This window comes from Natrix helvetica (genome assembly GCF_964273705.1).
Source record: "Natrix helvetica genome assembly, chromosome: Z".
In the NCBI taxonomy this organism is placed as follows: domain Eukaryota; kingdom Metazoa; phylum Chordata; class Lepidosauria; order Squamata; family Natricidae; genus Natrix; species Natrix helvetica.
This window is the reverse complement of record NC_138554.1, coordinates 53,551,417-53,568,098: the sequence shown is the minus strand read 5'-3', so window position 1 is coordinate 53,568,098 and position 16,682 is coordinate 53,551,417. Positions and strand designations below refer to the sequence as shown.

Sequence of the window (16,682 nt, the reverse complement as noted above, 5' to 3'; positions counted from 1 at the left end):
GAACTATTTTTTACTAGGAATCATAACAGAAGACTATAGTATAGGGTCAATATTTTTAATACTAAACATCATAATGGTTGCGAAAATAGTATATGCTCAACAATGGAAAAATGAAAGTATACTTTTAGAAAGGAAGATAACAAATAAAATATTTGTCTGTGCAGAAATGGATAAATTGACGCTAGAATTAAAAAACAAAGGCGAATCAGAATATCATGATATATGGAATAGGTTTTACCAATGGTTAGAAATGAGAGGTGGGAGTTGGAACAAGAAATAACTAGGATTTGTGAACATGGAATATAATGTAATATATGTAAATATAAATGAGTATATTGGATAGAACAATAATGTATAATTAATGAAGACAATGTTACATGTTTGTTATTTGTTTTATATTTTAGTGTGTACAGCGGAGATAATGCCAGGATGGTCACACTATGTCCAATATTTTAATAAGAAATTACCGTAATAAAAATGTATTTAAAAAAGAAACACTGCTCTATCCTACACTTTTCCCTTTAATGCTTTGTTTCTTATTATATTATCTCCACTTATTGCTTGCTGATTAATTGCAGAACAGTTAGGTTTTGTTTATAACATACCACTTCCAGACTGCAGTTGTGTTCAAGAGTTAGGCAAAGGCCAGCAGCTCACATAGAATATTATTCACTACATATCAAGCAAGAGCTATTGAGAATATTTGAAATCATGTTCTGAATCCCTCTTAATTATTAGAGCAACCAGGAATGTACAGCACATGGTACCTGTGTTCAGAGGTAGTTTTTTTTCTATATCCCAAATAAGATTAGTTTTTAATAGTTTTCTATATGGAAATAGTTTTTTTCTTTTTTTAACTGAAGAAAAGTTCTATTTTGTAAATGCCGCTCTCCATTTTTGTAATTTAAACTGGCATAAATCAGTAAATATTAAAATTATTATTTATAAAACATTTATTACAAGTGGAAAACTATAGATGAAACAGGTATTTTTAAATAGCAAACTTGAATATCCTGTTTTTTAAACCAGTGACAGATTCCTTTAAAATATCTCCTTTGATCTTAAAATGCAATACAACAAATGAATTTATGTGTACTGGACACATCGGAGAATGTTTAGTAAAGGCAAATTATTAGTTAAAGTAAAGGCAAATCATCATTCCTATCATCCATCTCCTCCCACTTATGACTGCATGACTGTCACATTGTAACTTGTATCCCTACGATTTATATTGATATTGTTTCTTGATTGCTTATTTGTACCCTATGACTATCATTAAGTGTTGCACCTCATGATTCTTGACGAATGTATCTTGTCTTTTTATGTACACTGAGAGCATATGGACCAAAGACAAATTCCTTGTATGTCCAATCACACTTGGCCAATAAAGAATTATATTCTATTCTAAATTTCAAGAGCTGAAATGTTAATTAGTATAGTTAATATAATAGTGCTTTTTGGTGTAGGTTTCTAAGGCGAAAACAGTGCAGATTATAATATACAAACCAGTATCCGTAATAGATAAATAACATTATAGAGCTATACTAATTTGGTCCTTTGCTGAGAATCGGTATCCGAAAGTCTCGCGATAGCTATATAATCCACAACTATGGCCGCCAGCGGGTGGGTGGAGGGAGAGCGTGCGTGCGTGCTCACATCGTGGAAGGTCTTTGTTATTCGTATCTTTGACTGTGCAAGGTGGGGGGCGGAGGGAAACGAGTCTCTCACACCTCAGTCTCTCGCTTGACCGGAAGCTTCACATCCTGTCGGGAAACTGAGAGGGTGGGGCTGTCGCAGGGCAGGGTAGAAGCTGGAAACGACTCCCGATTCAAACGCGCCAATGAAATTTGTGGCTGGTCCCGGTAGGGTGGGGTGGAGTCACATGCAATGACGTTCAGTGCCAGCAAAAGGGAAGGAGAGCGCCTTGGCTCTGACGGAAGAGCAAAGGTTCTTTGTCAGGGGAATACAACGGCAAGGGGAACTCGTTCGTGAGGTATAAATTGTTGCCGGAGTATTAGGATAGAAGTACACGAGTAAAATTACAAGAGATTCATTTTTTATAGAATAAAATTGTTTATTTTTTGCTATTATACTAAAATGACATGGCCTTACCCCGGCTGATAATTTTAAAAAGGATGCTTTGACAGGTGTATTGTAATGAATAAGAATGTCATTTGTGTCCTCCAAAGATGATCTTCAACAATACCTTCCAAGAATATCTTTTATTTCTAGAAATTAACCATCGCGAAGGCATTAAGGAGGATTTTCTTCTTTAAATAAAAGGGAGACTGCACTGGTGGTGTTACCAAAAGCGTGTGGTGATATATCATAATCTTGCTTAAACTTGTATTTTTGGGATGTGTTGAATCACTGTTTCCACATCTTCAGCCAGTAGTTCGCACATTTGTAAAACGTCTGTAAAAGGAGAAAGTTAACCATATGAACTAGTGAAGGACTTGCTGGTCTCCATTTTCCAAGTTTGTCGGGCAAATTATTAAAATCCTTAACTACATTTATTGAGAGGACAATAGACTTGGGGAGTATTTTAAAGCATCAAATTATTATAGTCTATTCCAACTTGAGAATAATATTGCTGCACTGCTTTTGCAGCATCTTTCTCACAGGGCCATACAGTAGGAAACCAGTTTTAATAACATGATTGGGAGATCTTTAAGGGGTATTAGGGCTATGGATTAAAAAAAACCCCAAATGTTTTTAAAAGGCATTAGGGGAAACCACATTTGTATGGCTGACAAGAAAAGCTCCTAGCATTACTGGAACAATATCTGATCTGAAAGAGACATCTATCTCCACACAGTGCAGGACATCATTGACATACATTGACAAAGTAATGCACATTACTTTGTGTTCCTTTTCCTGCTCCAATATTCAGTAAACTTTAAAAGCCCTCACTCATAGGTTTCTATCATCACCAAATGCAAAAGGGAGAAGACTGGAATGTTAAAATAACAGGCAACTAAATTATGAACTAGCCCAATAATATGAAGCTACTTTTATAAGATAGATTTTATTTAAAGACCTAATTATTTTCTGTATTGCCATTCTAAAGATTTCTTCTCTATAAACAGCAACTATTACCTCTTGTTTCTGATAAAGATAGAAGAAATAGTGAACCTTGACATACATTCTGATTTTATTTACCTACAGGCCAGCAACCTTTCTTTATCCATTCTTCTATTTTGCCCTATACAGGTCTGAGAATTGTATAAACAGCTGCCTTAAAATCACCAGAAGTCACACAGAGAGAATCTGTTTCTTTTATCCACAGACATGCTGGATATGGGGGAGGAGAGTCTGTGTATGCCTTTTAGTATTTTTAAATACATACAGTACTTCTGTAAGTCTCAGTTTTTCCACACACTGTACTTCTCAGTTAATTTTGGTTCCTATTCTATTACTGAAATTTATATTCTAGGCCAGGGCTGCCAAGCTCCCTGCCCAGGTGTTGGATGCATCATGTACTGGCCACACCCACGCCTATTCTAGCAAGGGTGGGGAAAGTCCCAATACGTCATGTGATGCCACCGTGACAATGTGAATTTGACACCCCTGCTCTAGGCTAATCAAAGCCTCTGGACAATTCAAACACTGATGGCATCAAAATGCAATAATGCAATTAGGTGCCTTACGTGCCAGAATTGCTTTTATGGTTCTGTGGTTTTATTCCATAAAGATGATAGCCACAATGTACAGATAATCTCTGACTTACAACAGTTCATTTAGTGACCATTTAAAATTACAACAGCACTGAAAAAAGTGAGTTATGATCGTATTTCATACTTAACGATTGTTGCAGCATCCCAAAGGTCAGTGATCAAAATTTAGACCCTTGGCAACTGACTCATATTTATGATGATTGCAGCATCCCAGGGTCATGTGATCACCTTTTGCGACCTTCTGACAAAGTCAATGGAAAAGCCTTAGTTCACTTAACAACTGTCACTAACCTAACAACTGCATTGATTCACTTAACAATTATGGCAAGAAATGTCATAAAATGGGGCAAAGTTCACTTAACAAATGTCTTGCTTAGTAACAGAAATTTTGGGCTCAATTATGGTCATAAATCAAGGACTACCTGAATATGTGCTCACATTCTAACATTTTAAAGCAGTTAAACCAGAACAGAAATATCTTTTGTTAAGAATCAAATAATAGCTAAAGATTTAAATTATACAAATCCAGTCAAATACTAACTGATAGCCAAGACCTAGATTTTCTCTTATCTCACTTATTTCAGTTAGAGACTATCTGATTTTTTTTTAGTCCCAAGGACTAAATAGACTATCTAAGATCTTAATTTTTTATCCTTATTCACATTGCTCCACATTATTCCCAACTTTCATACAGCTCCTTCTGCCCCCTCCCCCCACCAATTTTTTTCACCATCACAAAATGTTAGAAATTGCTGTATTTTTAAGCAGCTCAAATGTTTAGAATAGTGTCTCTAGATTCTAAGCATCCAACTTTAGTCCTTTCCATCCCACCCACACAACAGTGACTAAGGCTGCATTGTTCACTTTGAAGGCTGCTTCTTCTTGTGCAGGCAAACATATGTCCTTTCCACACTGAATATTGTTCACTGCTTCCATGTATAAATGTTAAGATTAGCATATTGTATCTATTTATTCTATTCTGATATGTGTGCGAAGGGGGAGGAGGGCGGACTGCTAAGACAGCTATAGTTACTTTATTCCTTTCCCTAACAGTAACTGTACTTCAGGAATGAAGTTTCCTCCCTAATATTGTCCCTTGCACTTGCCTTCCAGGTCTTAGGTTATTATTAAAGAGTTACAGCTTTGAAAAGAGACAGTATCTACCAATAAACCAGTAATTCCCTCTCTCTTGTGTGAGAGATCTGTCTTTCAAAAATGGTAATCCTTCAATTTGTTTCAGAGGGACACCAAAGCTTAGAAGAAAAATAAATCCTCTTGGGAGAGGAAATCACCACCGTGCAATATTGCTGTGATAAATTCCGAAGATTTATATATTAATACCATTCTAAAGAACAAATAGGAAGTTTCACCAACAATAGCCACTGAATCCTCCATTTTGCCAAATTTGATCAACTATTTTTTTCTTCAGAACATTAAAAAAACCTCAAATGCTTGTTTGGCAGTTTGAGGTCACTGGAGAAACTAGAAGATAGTTAAAGATACATGTATATCAGAGGGCATACCTTGCTATTAGCTCCTGGATGCAATGCTTTTCTTCAGCTATAAAATTATAGAAAGCAGCATTGTGCATTGATTGGAAGTAAAACAATTCTGTTTTCTAGTTTTATGTGGGGCATTGGAGTGATTAAAACTTCCTTGACTTTTTAAAAACTTTCTCCAGGTTTGACTAAAATCTCACTATCTTTGTAGAGAGCTATAATGATCTGATCACACCAAAGTGATACCTTAAATTATGTTAGGCATAGTTTTCTTGAGATTAGTGATTAGCTGGATAGTCAGGTTACAAATACAGAATTTTCTTGCACTACTCAGATAGTATCTATCATTTGGTATTAGTGGAACATGGAAAGAGACAAAATGCTTTGAAAGAATGGTCAGCCAGCTCTTGCAGTGTCACCTGCAGTTGGAAAAAGGTATGTATCTGATTTACAGAATATTAACAGTTCTCAAATGAATAGGATGCAAAATTAATCAGATATGAACATTTTCTGCAATTTTAGACCAAGACTTAATGTAAGTAATTGGATTGTTTGTGAAGCAGTTTGACAAGTATTAATCTTGCATCAGACACATCAGGTACTGGGGAGTTCCACAGTTAGTGATTCTAATGATGGTCTTTCAGGGGAAAAAATCCTATGAGCATAAAAATGATTCAATGTAATGCTGTGAAAGAAGGCAAAATATGGAAATTATTCAAATAATTAAAAGAAAATAATCTCAAGGCAATTATTGAACTGGAAAAAAAAGAATTATAATGGAAAAAATAGTCTTTATACAAATAGGGCTCAACCCCAGAACCTTTTTTTTTCATTAGTAAGGCTCATCCCTGGAGCAAGCAAATAAAACCCAATATTTTTGAGCATACAGTAAGTGCTCCTCTCACACTGTGTAAGTTATGTTCTATTCTGAAAATCTCAACTAAAGCTGAGATGAATAAAAACCTATTTTTAAGCCAGATTATCCAGATCTTGGCAAAGAAAGAAGTGCCCTTCAGAAAAGACAATCTCTTCAAGCAGAGAGAGAAAAATGACAATTAGGAAAAATAAGAAAACCAGGAAATGCAGACAAATAGAACAAGTAACTAAAAAAGTAGGGGAAGATGTGCTCTAGGTAACCAACTTAGACCTCTAATGAGGAATCTGTCCTTTCTCTAGCAATTTGCAGGGCTGGGGACTATGGGTGTGGGTTTGAAACGAAAAAGATGGGATAAAATCCTACCCACTTTTAATTCTGGCCCGGCTGTCATTAATATGTAGCCTCCCAGTTTATTTCTAAAGAATGTTGCCCTCAAAAGAAAGAAGAATTCCCACCTCTATTTTAAGGCCTTCAAGTCTTAGTATAAAGGCGAGTCTGAAATAAAATATTTCCCCAAATTATTTCAGTCTTTGCTGCCTTCTGCTATTACAAAAGGATGTCAGCCTGACTGATAAAAAGTCCAAGTGTCTTTAAACACAAAAGCAACATGCTAAAAAGGCTCTTAGATTCCACCACCTTATTTGCAGCCACAATGTGCCCAATCCCATTTATTATCTTCCAATTTGATTGACAAAAAATTCAGTGTGGGGCTGGCTAGTAGCTCCCCATCCCTTTCTTCAGATGAAATCATGTGCTACAATGGGCTCCAAGATCTCCACAAATGCCTTACTTGGGATTGCTCATCATGCCCATCATTCTTTTGTAAAACCAAGTAAGACCTGGTCCTGCTGCTCTTTAAGATCCCAATCACCACAACTGTGTTGCTGGTTGGCTCAGTTCCCTAAGTCTGTGCTGATGGCTTAGCAAGTTGGCCCCTATGTTTACAAGCAGAGATGTGTCAGTTGGTTTTCCCTTCAGCAATCCCCCCTTCTTGATCCCCCTGCCAAGCACTCACTGCAGGAAAAAAGGGGATTATACAGAAAGGAAGATCTGAGCAGCTATGAACAGATGGTATGCCTGTACGCCTCTACAGATATCAAGGTTTCATTCACAGCTGCCTGGTTGGGCGGAGGGAGGGAGACATTGGGGCCAGAAGGCACTTGGAGGAGACAGAGGAGTTGCAGGCACAAGAAAAAAGGGGGGAGGAGGGGGCACAGAGATGACTCCAATAAGGAGTTCATTTGGCAGCGAGGTCAGACACATCTATCCACACATACATGGCTCAGACTCCCACCCACCACTGACGTACACGCATGCACACACATATGTATATTACCCACACTAATGCCCAAATTTCCCCAAACCCACCCTCCTTGTCTGGGCCCTGTACTGTAATCCAAGTGGTTGGATCATAAAAGGATGACAGGCACAGATGGACATCAACCTAGAGCCCTGGGCACCCACCCGTCCAAGCTTTGGGCTTGGAAAATCCACAGGACTTAATTTTTAAAAAGAACTGTACAAAGCCCTGAGGGCAAGAGGGTTGTAAAGTTGAGTCATGCCTTTCCACTGTACCTCTGTTCCCAAAGTGTTAGGGCAAAGGGACAGCAATAGTTATGGTTATACCAAACTGGGTGGGAAATAAGGGATTCTAGGAACTGGAACCACATAGGCCAAGCAGTATCCTCTCCACAGGTTGACAAGAGTTACAGAACAATGAAACTTCCTTCGCTGTCATTACATCCTTTGTAATTTCTGTGCCCTGGATTGCTTGGTTCACAGTGGTTGGTGGAAACATAAAGAGGCCAAATTTTCTTAGGTAGTTTGCTGTGGCACTTCTTAACCTGCCTTGAGCAAGACAGCATCTTTAGTGGCTGGAGGGAAAAACATTAATGCAGCTTGGCTGTATTGTTTCTTGCTCTGTTCATTCATCTCTTCTGTCAAAACATAAGGGCTTCAGTTCAGCTGAGCACTTGATGAGATGGAGAGAAAAGGAAGCCAGACGAGACTCAAAGGCAAATACTGATCTCCATGGTTCTGGTGCCTTATCCTTCCCCACCCAAAGTATGCAATGAGGGTGAACTTTCTTCCTCCTCCTGGCTACTTAACATTGAAGACCATGAGAGGTCGTTCCTCACGTTTCTGCCACGGACTCTTCTTGTCTCCCTGGTCATCAGTTCCTTCAGAAGGTTCGTTGCTGTCATCCTCTGGGCTGGTCATTGAGTCACGGCGCAGTTCACTATTGCTGTTGCTGCTACGAGAGCTGTTGCCACGGCTGCGCCCATGTCGTGGAATTGTAGCAGCACGGTGGTCAGTGTTTTCATCCAGCAGAGGGGTGAGTGAGTTGTCCTCGGGAGAACAAATTGCAGTGCGGCTCTCGCTGCTGCTTTGTTCTGTGTCAGCATCGGCAAAGACCAGTTTGGAGTACGTTGGACCCATGCGCTCCTCCTTCAGGCGCTTGGTGGGCTTGGCTTCGTTGACATCCACACCTGAGTCCAGACTGGCATCATTGCTGCGATTCCTCTCAGGGCCCTGGAGATCAATGTAAGAATGACGGACTTGAGAGGAACGTCCATCTAGCGATACAAACCAGGCTCGTGGATGTGGCTTTACACCCAGTTCCAGCAACTTCTTCTCAGTCAGTGCCTGTAGCTCCCCATTCAATTGGGCCATAGTGGACTCATTCAACAACACAGGTATGGTGACTGAACCACTGACAGATTGTGTGTGGGGTCCCCAACCCTTCCCCTCCGGGTCTTCCACTTGATGTTGCTGTAGTTGGAACTGTGGATGTTGCAGCTGCTGTTGGAGAAGCTGCTGCTGCCTCTGTTGATCCTGGGGACCAAATTGATGGGGGAGTCCCATAGCAGTTGGGTCCATATCTGGTTGATTTTCAGAGCCCGTATTTGTCTGATCTGTTGGAGCCAGACGCATATAGTGGGCAGGAATCACGAGGGTTGGCATGACATTTCGGTACACTGTATCCTTCATATGGTCAATAGAACCACAGAAGATTAACTGTCCAGGTTGACTCAGAGAAGTGGGACGGGCCAGGTGGTCTACAGACTGTGACATCATGAAATCAGGTGGTTTGGCATCAACTTTATGAGACATATAATGGTCAAAAGGAGCTGGGAGGGGTGGTGGTGATGGGGGCTCCTGCAAATAAGGCTTGCTATCATTCCGTGTATGTTTGCGTTGTGTCTCATTGCACTTGTCTTCTACACGCTGATGTGAATAGTTACGCTTGTAATCTTCCAAGAGAGGGGGTTCTAGTGTGCCAGAGGTATCCATGGACCGGGCTGCTTTTAGTGAATAGCCTTCCACCATTCTGGGATAGTCATCCTTGGGACCGCCGCGCTGGCTCAGTGTGTCTACTGTGGAGGCCTTGCTGGCATGACGAATTTTCTGGTTTGGCATTTGCTTGAAGAATTCCTCACGGGAGCTCTCAAACTCCCTGGAAGAAGAGAAAGCTGATTTGAGGATGGGTGTATGCACATCTATGTCCCCATTGGATGAAGCTGTCTCCATATGGCTGGTACAAATAAGATTAATCTGCGACATTGATGTAGCTTGATCTTTCTTGGATGCATCCAGAGCCCCAGAAAGCTGAAGCTTTCTATGTTGTTGACGTGGCTTGAGACATAGTCTCCTAGAGAAAAAGAAGTAAAGAAAGAGAATGGTTACAAAGATCTGTACCGATGGAAAGGTATCATAATTCAAATTATGACTTATCACATCCTCTGTACAGAAAAGGTCTTCTATGATGCCTGAAAATTCCCATTTTATTAACTTCAACTGAAATATCTCTGCACAAAAGGTCTCACTTAATAAGATGGATGTAATGGAATGTGAGAAAGATCTTCAGAAACAGAATGAAAAGATGTTGCCTAGGAATGGTCAAATAAGAGAGAGCGGGCATAGTCCATAGCTGCATAATAGGTGAAGAAACACATTCAGAAGGATCTGCCCTAACCTCTTAGGCTATAAAGGAGACAGTGGGAGATTTGTGCTTTCAGACTTGCAAAATCCTGTTACAGAGAGTCCTTGACATCTGTAACATGTCATTCAACAACCATTCATTCAGCGACCTTTCAAAGTCACAACAGTGCTGCAAAAAATGGACTTACAACTGTACCCCAAAGTTATGGCCATTGCAGTGCCTGTTTGGTCATGTGATCAAAATTTGGGCCCTTGGCAGTGTGCCTGCACTTTAATGACTGCAGGGATGCTTCAGTTCCTCTCTTCCATCTCCCCCTAGCTTTGCCCTTTTGGTTTCCCTGAACTCCATGGCCTTGCTATCCATATCAAGCTTACCAGAGGTCATGTGCAGTGTTGATCAAATGATATACAGCCTTCTGGCAAGGCTTTGAAGCATTCTAAAACTTTGCAAGAAGGCTACATGCAATTTGGACAAATCTGTATGCTACTTGGAGAAAAGAATAAGTGGCCTTGGGATGAAGGCCTGGCAATGCCAGCAGCTGTCTTAAAAAGGGTCAGCTGGGCCAACATAAGGGTAGCAGGATGAAGATGGCAAAGATAGTGGAATGGAGGTCAGCAAGGTTGACTGGCCTGGGGCAGCTGCTTTGTGCAAACACCATTGGGACGTCTTTGGCACTTGGCACTTTCTGAGGTGTAGCAGCTTTTCACTGCACTGTTGGGGCTTAGGACTCCCTCCACTTCCTGAATAAGGACTTGCATGCTTGGAGCTACAACTACAATTGGGATTGCCAGGATTGGCAATACAGTCACACGTTTCACTTTATGGCTACATTATTTAGCAACAGAAAGTTTGGTCCCAATTGTGGTTAATTTATAAGTCAAGGACTACCTGTAGCCTTACAATAAAATAGAATTAGTTCATCTATTTGTGTTTCCTGTCTAGTTTACCTGGGAAGGCTGACCACTTTGCAAGTCTGCTACTCCCTTCCAAAGAGAGGAAATTTAGAAATGGCCTCCAGTCTTCAAGGAAATCTGGTGTTTGTTGAGCATCTGGCTGCTATGTTGTTGTAACACCAGCAGCAGTGCATGCACAGATGACCAATTTGCAGAATGCCATGATATAACTAACAGCTGGGGCAGAATTTGTTTCAATCTTTGGCAGCACAACAGATGGCAGCTCAGCCAATGCTCCTGAATTCCTATGGGAGCTGGCCAGAGAAGTTAGAGAGGGCCAGGTTTGAGCTTCTTTCTCTGCCATTATGAATCTGTGGTCTATGCCTTATCTCACGATTACATAGACAGTGTCTCTTCATCCTTCATCCTTTTCTCACCCTTTTTCACATACTGTCACAATAGGAAAGAACATTTCCACTTGATGAATTATTTCCTCCTAGATTAGCAATACCTAAACCAGAAAGCAGGCAGACATGCATAAATAAAAGTATTAATACAATATAGAAGAGCATATTTTTAAAAAATAAGCAACTGGCAATTCTGGGATCCCAGCAAACTATGACCCTCCTTCTAAGTGAGATACATTTAACTATTATGAATGAAGACTTTGTTTTGGCTCCTAAAACAAATGCTTTAGAATGCATTTATTCAAATGCACTTAAATACATTGAACAAAAAAAAATTAATTGCCCAGGAAAAGTAATCACTGTTTTTCATTTGGAACTAATGATAACGAAGTAGCTAGGAATCTTCCTTCTAGAGCAAGTGTAGAACACACCAAAGGTCTCTCTCATGCGTCCAAACCAAGTATCTACTTAGGGGCATGGAGGGATCAAAGAAAGAGTGATATGGTTATCAGCAGTAAATGTATGATTCACTGCCAAATATGTTTCCATATGCATAAAAAAAGGATTAAAATGGCTTTTCCCCAAAGAAAATAATTGCCCTTCTACTCTTATGGATTAAGGGGGTTGCTTTTATTAAGAGTCCAGGTCTTTAAATTATGTTCTTTCTCCTTTTGAGTTCCCACCTCCATCTGCTTCCTTTCTTTTGGGATATTTTTCTCTTCATTCCATAGATTGCCTGAACAAACTCTGCAGTTTTTTTGGTAAAGTGTTTCAGAATTGGGTTGTCATTGCCTCCTTCCTAAGTCTGAGACACAGTGCATATGGTCAGTTAACTGGGTTTGTACCTAATCCAGGATTAGAACTCATACTCTCTTGATTTTTAGTTTGATGCCTTAACCATACCACCAAATTGCTTCTCTTGGGATATTAGGAAATTCTGTAATTTAAAATAAGCATACTGAGTAAAAGAATTTAAATGTATCCTCTCTGTGTGTTCATTTCCATGTCCAGGTCAATTTTCAGATTTAACTTACTTGAACTGCATGAAAATATATCAGGCCCTCTATTTGTGACACTTGTGGCTCTCTAAGGAGATTAGTTTGAATAAATCTTGATTTGGATCCCAAAGAAGTATGTTTGGGGATAAAAGGAAGGTGAGTATACTTCCAGACTTTGAACTGGGTTCCCTTCTGGTTCTACGTTTATGAAACATAGAAAAAAATACTCTATGTGCTAGAAACACACACTTGTCCAGCTTCTTAATTCTAGCACATGATCATAGATAACCCTTACTTTCTAATGAAAGATCCTGTGTTCAAATTCCCCTGGAAGCTTAAGCTACTGACCTATATAACTCTTCCCCATTTTCAGATTGAATTGTACATTTTCCTCCAAGACTGAGGAAAAGCACTTTTGCACTTTTGCACTCTGCATTGTCCTCTTTATTATATATTAGACACACTTATACCATATTTTTCACACTATAAGACTCATCCTCCCAAAAGTGGGTGGAAATGTCTGTGCGTCTTATAGAGTGAATACTGTGGTGGGAGGAGGGGGTTGGTGCAGTGGCGGTGTTCGCTGTCACCTGTCACCGCTGCTTCCATTTGCCGCCGCCGGGGAACACTGGAGTTTTTGCTGCCAAGCAGCTGATTAGCGGTTGGATTAGCCTCCCGGCCTAGAACAGCTGATTGACAGTATTCCGGGAGGCCGATCTAACTGCCAATCAGCTGCTTGGCAGCAAAGGCTCCCGCATTCCCCAGTGGCAGCAACAGCTCAGCTCAGTTCACCGATGGTGGGTGCAATGGAGTGGAGTCATGATGAGCTATGTGCTGGGGCTGCGATAATGTGCTGTAGCTGACCCAGGGTGTTTGCTGCAAGGATGCTAGCCAGATGACTACTAGATGGATGCTGGAAAGCAGGGTTTTTTTCTTGTTTTCCTCCTCTAAAGCTAATGTGCATCTTATGGTCCGGTGCATCTTATAGTATGAAAAATATGGTACATATTTATAGTATGTACAGGAGTTCTATGCCTGAAAAAGTTTGAAACCTTTTAATTTAAGTAAAATATGGCAAGAAAGGCCAAGGTTGAAGAAAATGGGTCTTGGAGATGAGGATAGGAAAGAAGCTGATCCATTACTAATCAGCCACAAAGACTGCTTGACATTGTCCAGTGACTGGTGTTAAAGTGTTTGGAACAGCTGTCCAAATTCCAAAGGAATCCTGCAACCCTCAGTTCAGCTGCCATGCCTACACTCTGTCCCAACTAATTGCATGCAGGAGTGGGTTGGTTTCAAAATGCCCATCCTGAAACTCCCAGAAGTAAACATTCTATGATGCTGATTTTTCTGATGGTGGGCAGTTGTAATGCCTAAATTTAGGTGGAAATGGGATGCACATTATCTCATGAACTCAGAATCAATTACTGCAGTAATTCAAATAAAGTGACTATAACAATATCCAAATGAAATAAAATAATTTGCAATAAGTAAGCCTTGGTTAAAGTACTAATGCTTAGTAGGACTATGAAAAATGGTTTTAGAAATGGGCTCAAGTTAGAAACAAGTGGTGGGGCAGAAGGAGACACAAGAGAAAGAGTGGCACTTACCTGCAATAATAGATAAGTAGGCAGAGCAAAATGAGAACCAGCAATGCCAGGGCCCCCAAGATAGTAAGTAGAAAAATAGTATGGTAGGTAGCAATATCTTTAATTCCTGCTGTTGAAGTTCCGAGCCCTGCAAAGAAGCAACTTTTATGATTAGATAGTATGGGCCCTTTTTCACGCGACTTGGAAACAGTATTTGCTATCTATTATGAGAATCTCTATATAAAGTCCTTTAAATTACATTCTTTGGATGGCTTACAACTGCATTGATTTTTTTTAAAAAAATGCAGTTTAATTAAAATAACATAAACAACAATTTAAAAGGCCAAAGCATCAAAAGATTTAGAGAATAAGATCTTCCTCTGGCAAATCTGTCTGTAGAAAAGATTGGAGGGGGTGGTGGAGAATAATTAACACATTGTTGTATGTTAAGCCCCCACCCCTTTTGTGTATGTGTCATGATATTACATCCACTTATGAACTGGAGAAGGCATGTGTCCCAAAGTTAGAAGAAAAACATTCCACTCAAACAGAGAGTTGTTCTAGAAATTACAATCCAAAAAATGCCACACCCCAAAACAATTCCCACCAGTATCAAGCTCTTGGCAGTTTATTGCAACAGGAAGCAAGATTCTCTCTGGGTTTAGCAAAATTTCTCCTAATTGATAATTGATCCAACATGTTAATCTTCCTTATATTGTGATACCAGATAGGCCAAAAAACAAAACAAAAAACCTCGTGTGCACTGACATCTGTTTACTTCTCAGAGGCTTTGGCTATTTTACCTGATACAGGAGACAGCATAGCAGCTGCCCAGTAGCCCAACTGTGGAGATACAAATGTCCAGTACAGCTGATTTCCCTCCTTGCGGATGAGTCCAGTTCCATTCCGGATCCAAAGCCCTAAGAAGAGAGTATATGACTGAATCTGAAGTAATTAAAATAACCTGAAAGAAAGAGAACTATTAACCAGCACTAACCCCCGCAACCCCTCCTAACCCCTAAAATTATTCAAGAGCATATGGGTATATTGTAATCAGTACCTGTATTGTGCCATACCTAGTGTATTTTCATGTACACAAGAAACACAACATTGGGATAGGGAATCATCAACCTAAAAACATGATGTGGATTTCAAAATATCTCCCCTAGCTGAAATTCTAGTACCATCATTTTGCTTAATAACTTCAGTATTAACTCTAACCTTCATTTCATTTAATACCTTCAGCACTTCAGCATTAACCTAACCTAACCCCTAACCCAAAAGAGGCTAGGAAACCTTGACTGACCCTACCTATCCCTATACCAAACAGAATTGAACAATGCTGCCGTCTGGTATTGAACAGACAGCATTTTGCTTATACTGCTAGCATAGGGGTAAACAAAAAAAATGAGCTCAGTTTAGAGGACATTATAGAAAGAAAACATATATACCATATCAATTCTGGATTGGAAGGCTGAGGTACAATACAAACTAAACTTAAAGAAAAAGAATAGAAAAAAAAAGAATAAAAAGTGCAAGAAAAAAGAAAAGATAAAGGAAAAAAATACACGAAGATGTAACCTCCCACCTTTATTATTACAGGTTTGCATTATAAGATCTGTCAAAGGATGTGGTGGCTCAGTGGGTAAGACATTGAGCTTGTCGATCAGAAAGGTAACAGTTCAACGGTTTGAATCCCTAGCGCCGTGTAACAGAGTGAGCTCCTGTTACTTGTCCCAGCTTCTGCCAAACTAGCAGTTCAAAAGCAAGTAAAAATGCAAGTAGAAAAAGACGAACCACCTTTGATATGAAGGTAACAGCGTTCTGTGCACCTTTGGCATTTAGACATGCCAGCCTCATGACCACGGAGACGTCTTCGGACAGCGCTGGCTCTTCGGCTTTGAAACGGAGATGAGCACCGCCCCCTAGAGTTGGGAATGACTAGCACATATATGCAAGGGGAACCTTTACCTTTATTATAAGATCTGCACCAGGAGCCTATTCCTTTACACTATTACAGTAAAACATTTCCATCAATGTCATCCTCATCTTTTTTCCACATCAGATTTAGTTCTTATAGGCATGGTGCCAGCACAATTTCCTAATGTTTTTCCAGGTGCACTTGCAAATTTTATGATCCTGCAGAAAACTTGCTTCTATGGGTGAAGGAGAAGATGTTTAGATCCTCTTAATCACTCAGTGTGCTTCCTGCCAAAGCCTCTATTTTTACAAACAGTATTGTTCCTTGCCTCATATGTTTATTTGATGCAACGTTGGTCCTACCTGAACGTTCTTCTCAGCGTGGCGCAGGGCGGTCCAGGAATGGGTTGTTCAATCCTTATTTGCCCAAGAGATTGAGTCAGAATTGAAGCCACGCCTCCAGCTTCCCCTGCTGACTTCCAATTCCAATGAGGCGTAGCTCCAACTAGAGAATCAAAAGAAGAGCAGGCCCTGCCCACAGCATTAATAGCCCCGGGGACACGAACCTAACTAAGTAACAAACAAGGGAGGGATGTGGACCGTCCCGCGCCATGCTGAGAAGAACTTTAAGGTAGGACCAACGTTCCTTCTCCAGCTGATGGCGCAGGAGGGTCCAGAAGTTGGACATACCAAAGCGGCAGTCCCTAGGGCGGGAACTCACTAGTCCGTGGTACCTGAGGGAGCATGAACTCCCTGCAGCACCCGATGCCCAAAGGATGCCTCGGCGGATGCAAAAGCATCCAATCTATAATGCTTAATAAAAGGTGATGGGGAAATCCACGTCGCAGCTCTGCAAATATTCTCAATCGGAGCCTGAGT

General features: G+C 40.3%; 1 protein-coding gene across 1 annotated transcript in view; it reads right to left on the bottom strand.

Moving 5' to 3' along the window:
* Positions 1–2,080: 2,080 nt before the first annotated feature.
* FAM171A2 (family with sequence similarity 171 member A2) overlaps positions 2,081–16,682 on the bottom strand; it is a 79,128-nt gene continuing 64,526 nt past the window's right edge. Inside the window, exons 6-9 of the mRNA XM_081969765.1 lie at positions 14,687–14,803; positions 13,905–14,031; positions 7,629–9,705; positions 2,081–2,415 (exon numbers count right to left, since the gene is read on the bottom strand). Coding sequence (XP_081825891.1) covers positions 8,154–9,705; positions 13,905–14,031; positions 14,687–14,803 — 1,796 coding nt within the window. The 3' untranslated portion in view covers positions 2,081–2,415; positions 7,629–8,153. The remainder of the gene's footprint in view (positions 2,416–7,628; positions 9,706–13,904; positions 14,032–14,686; positions 14,804–16,682) is intronic.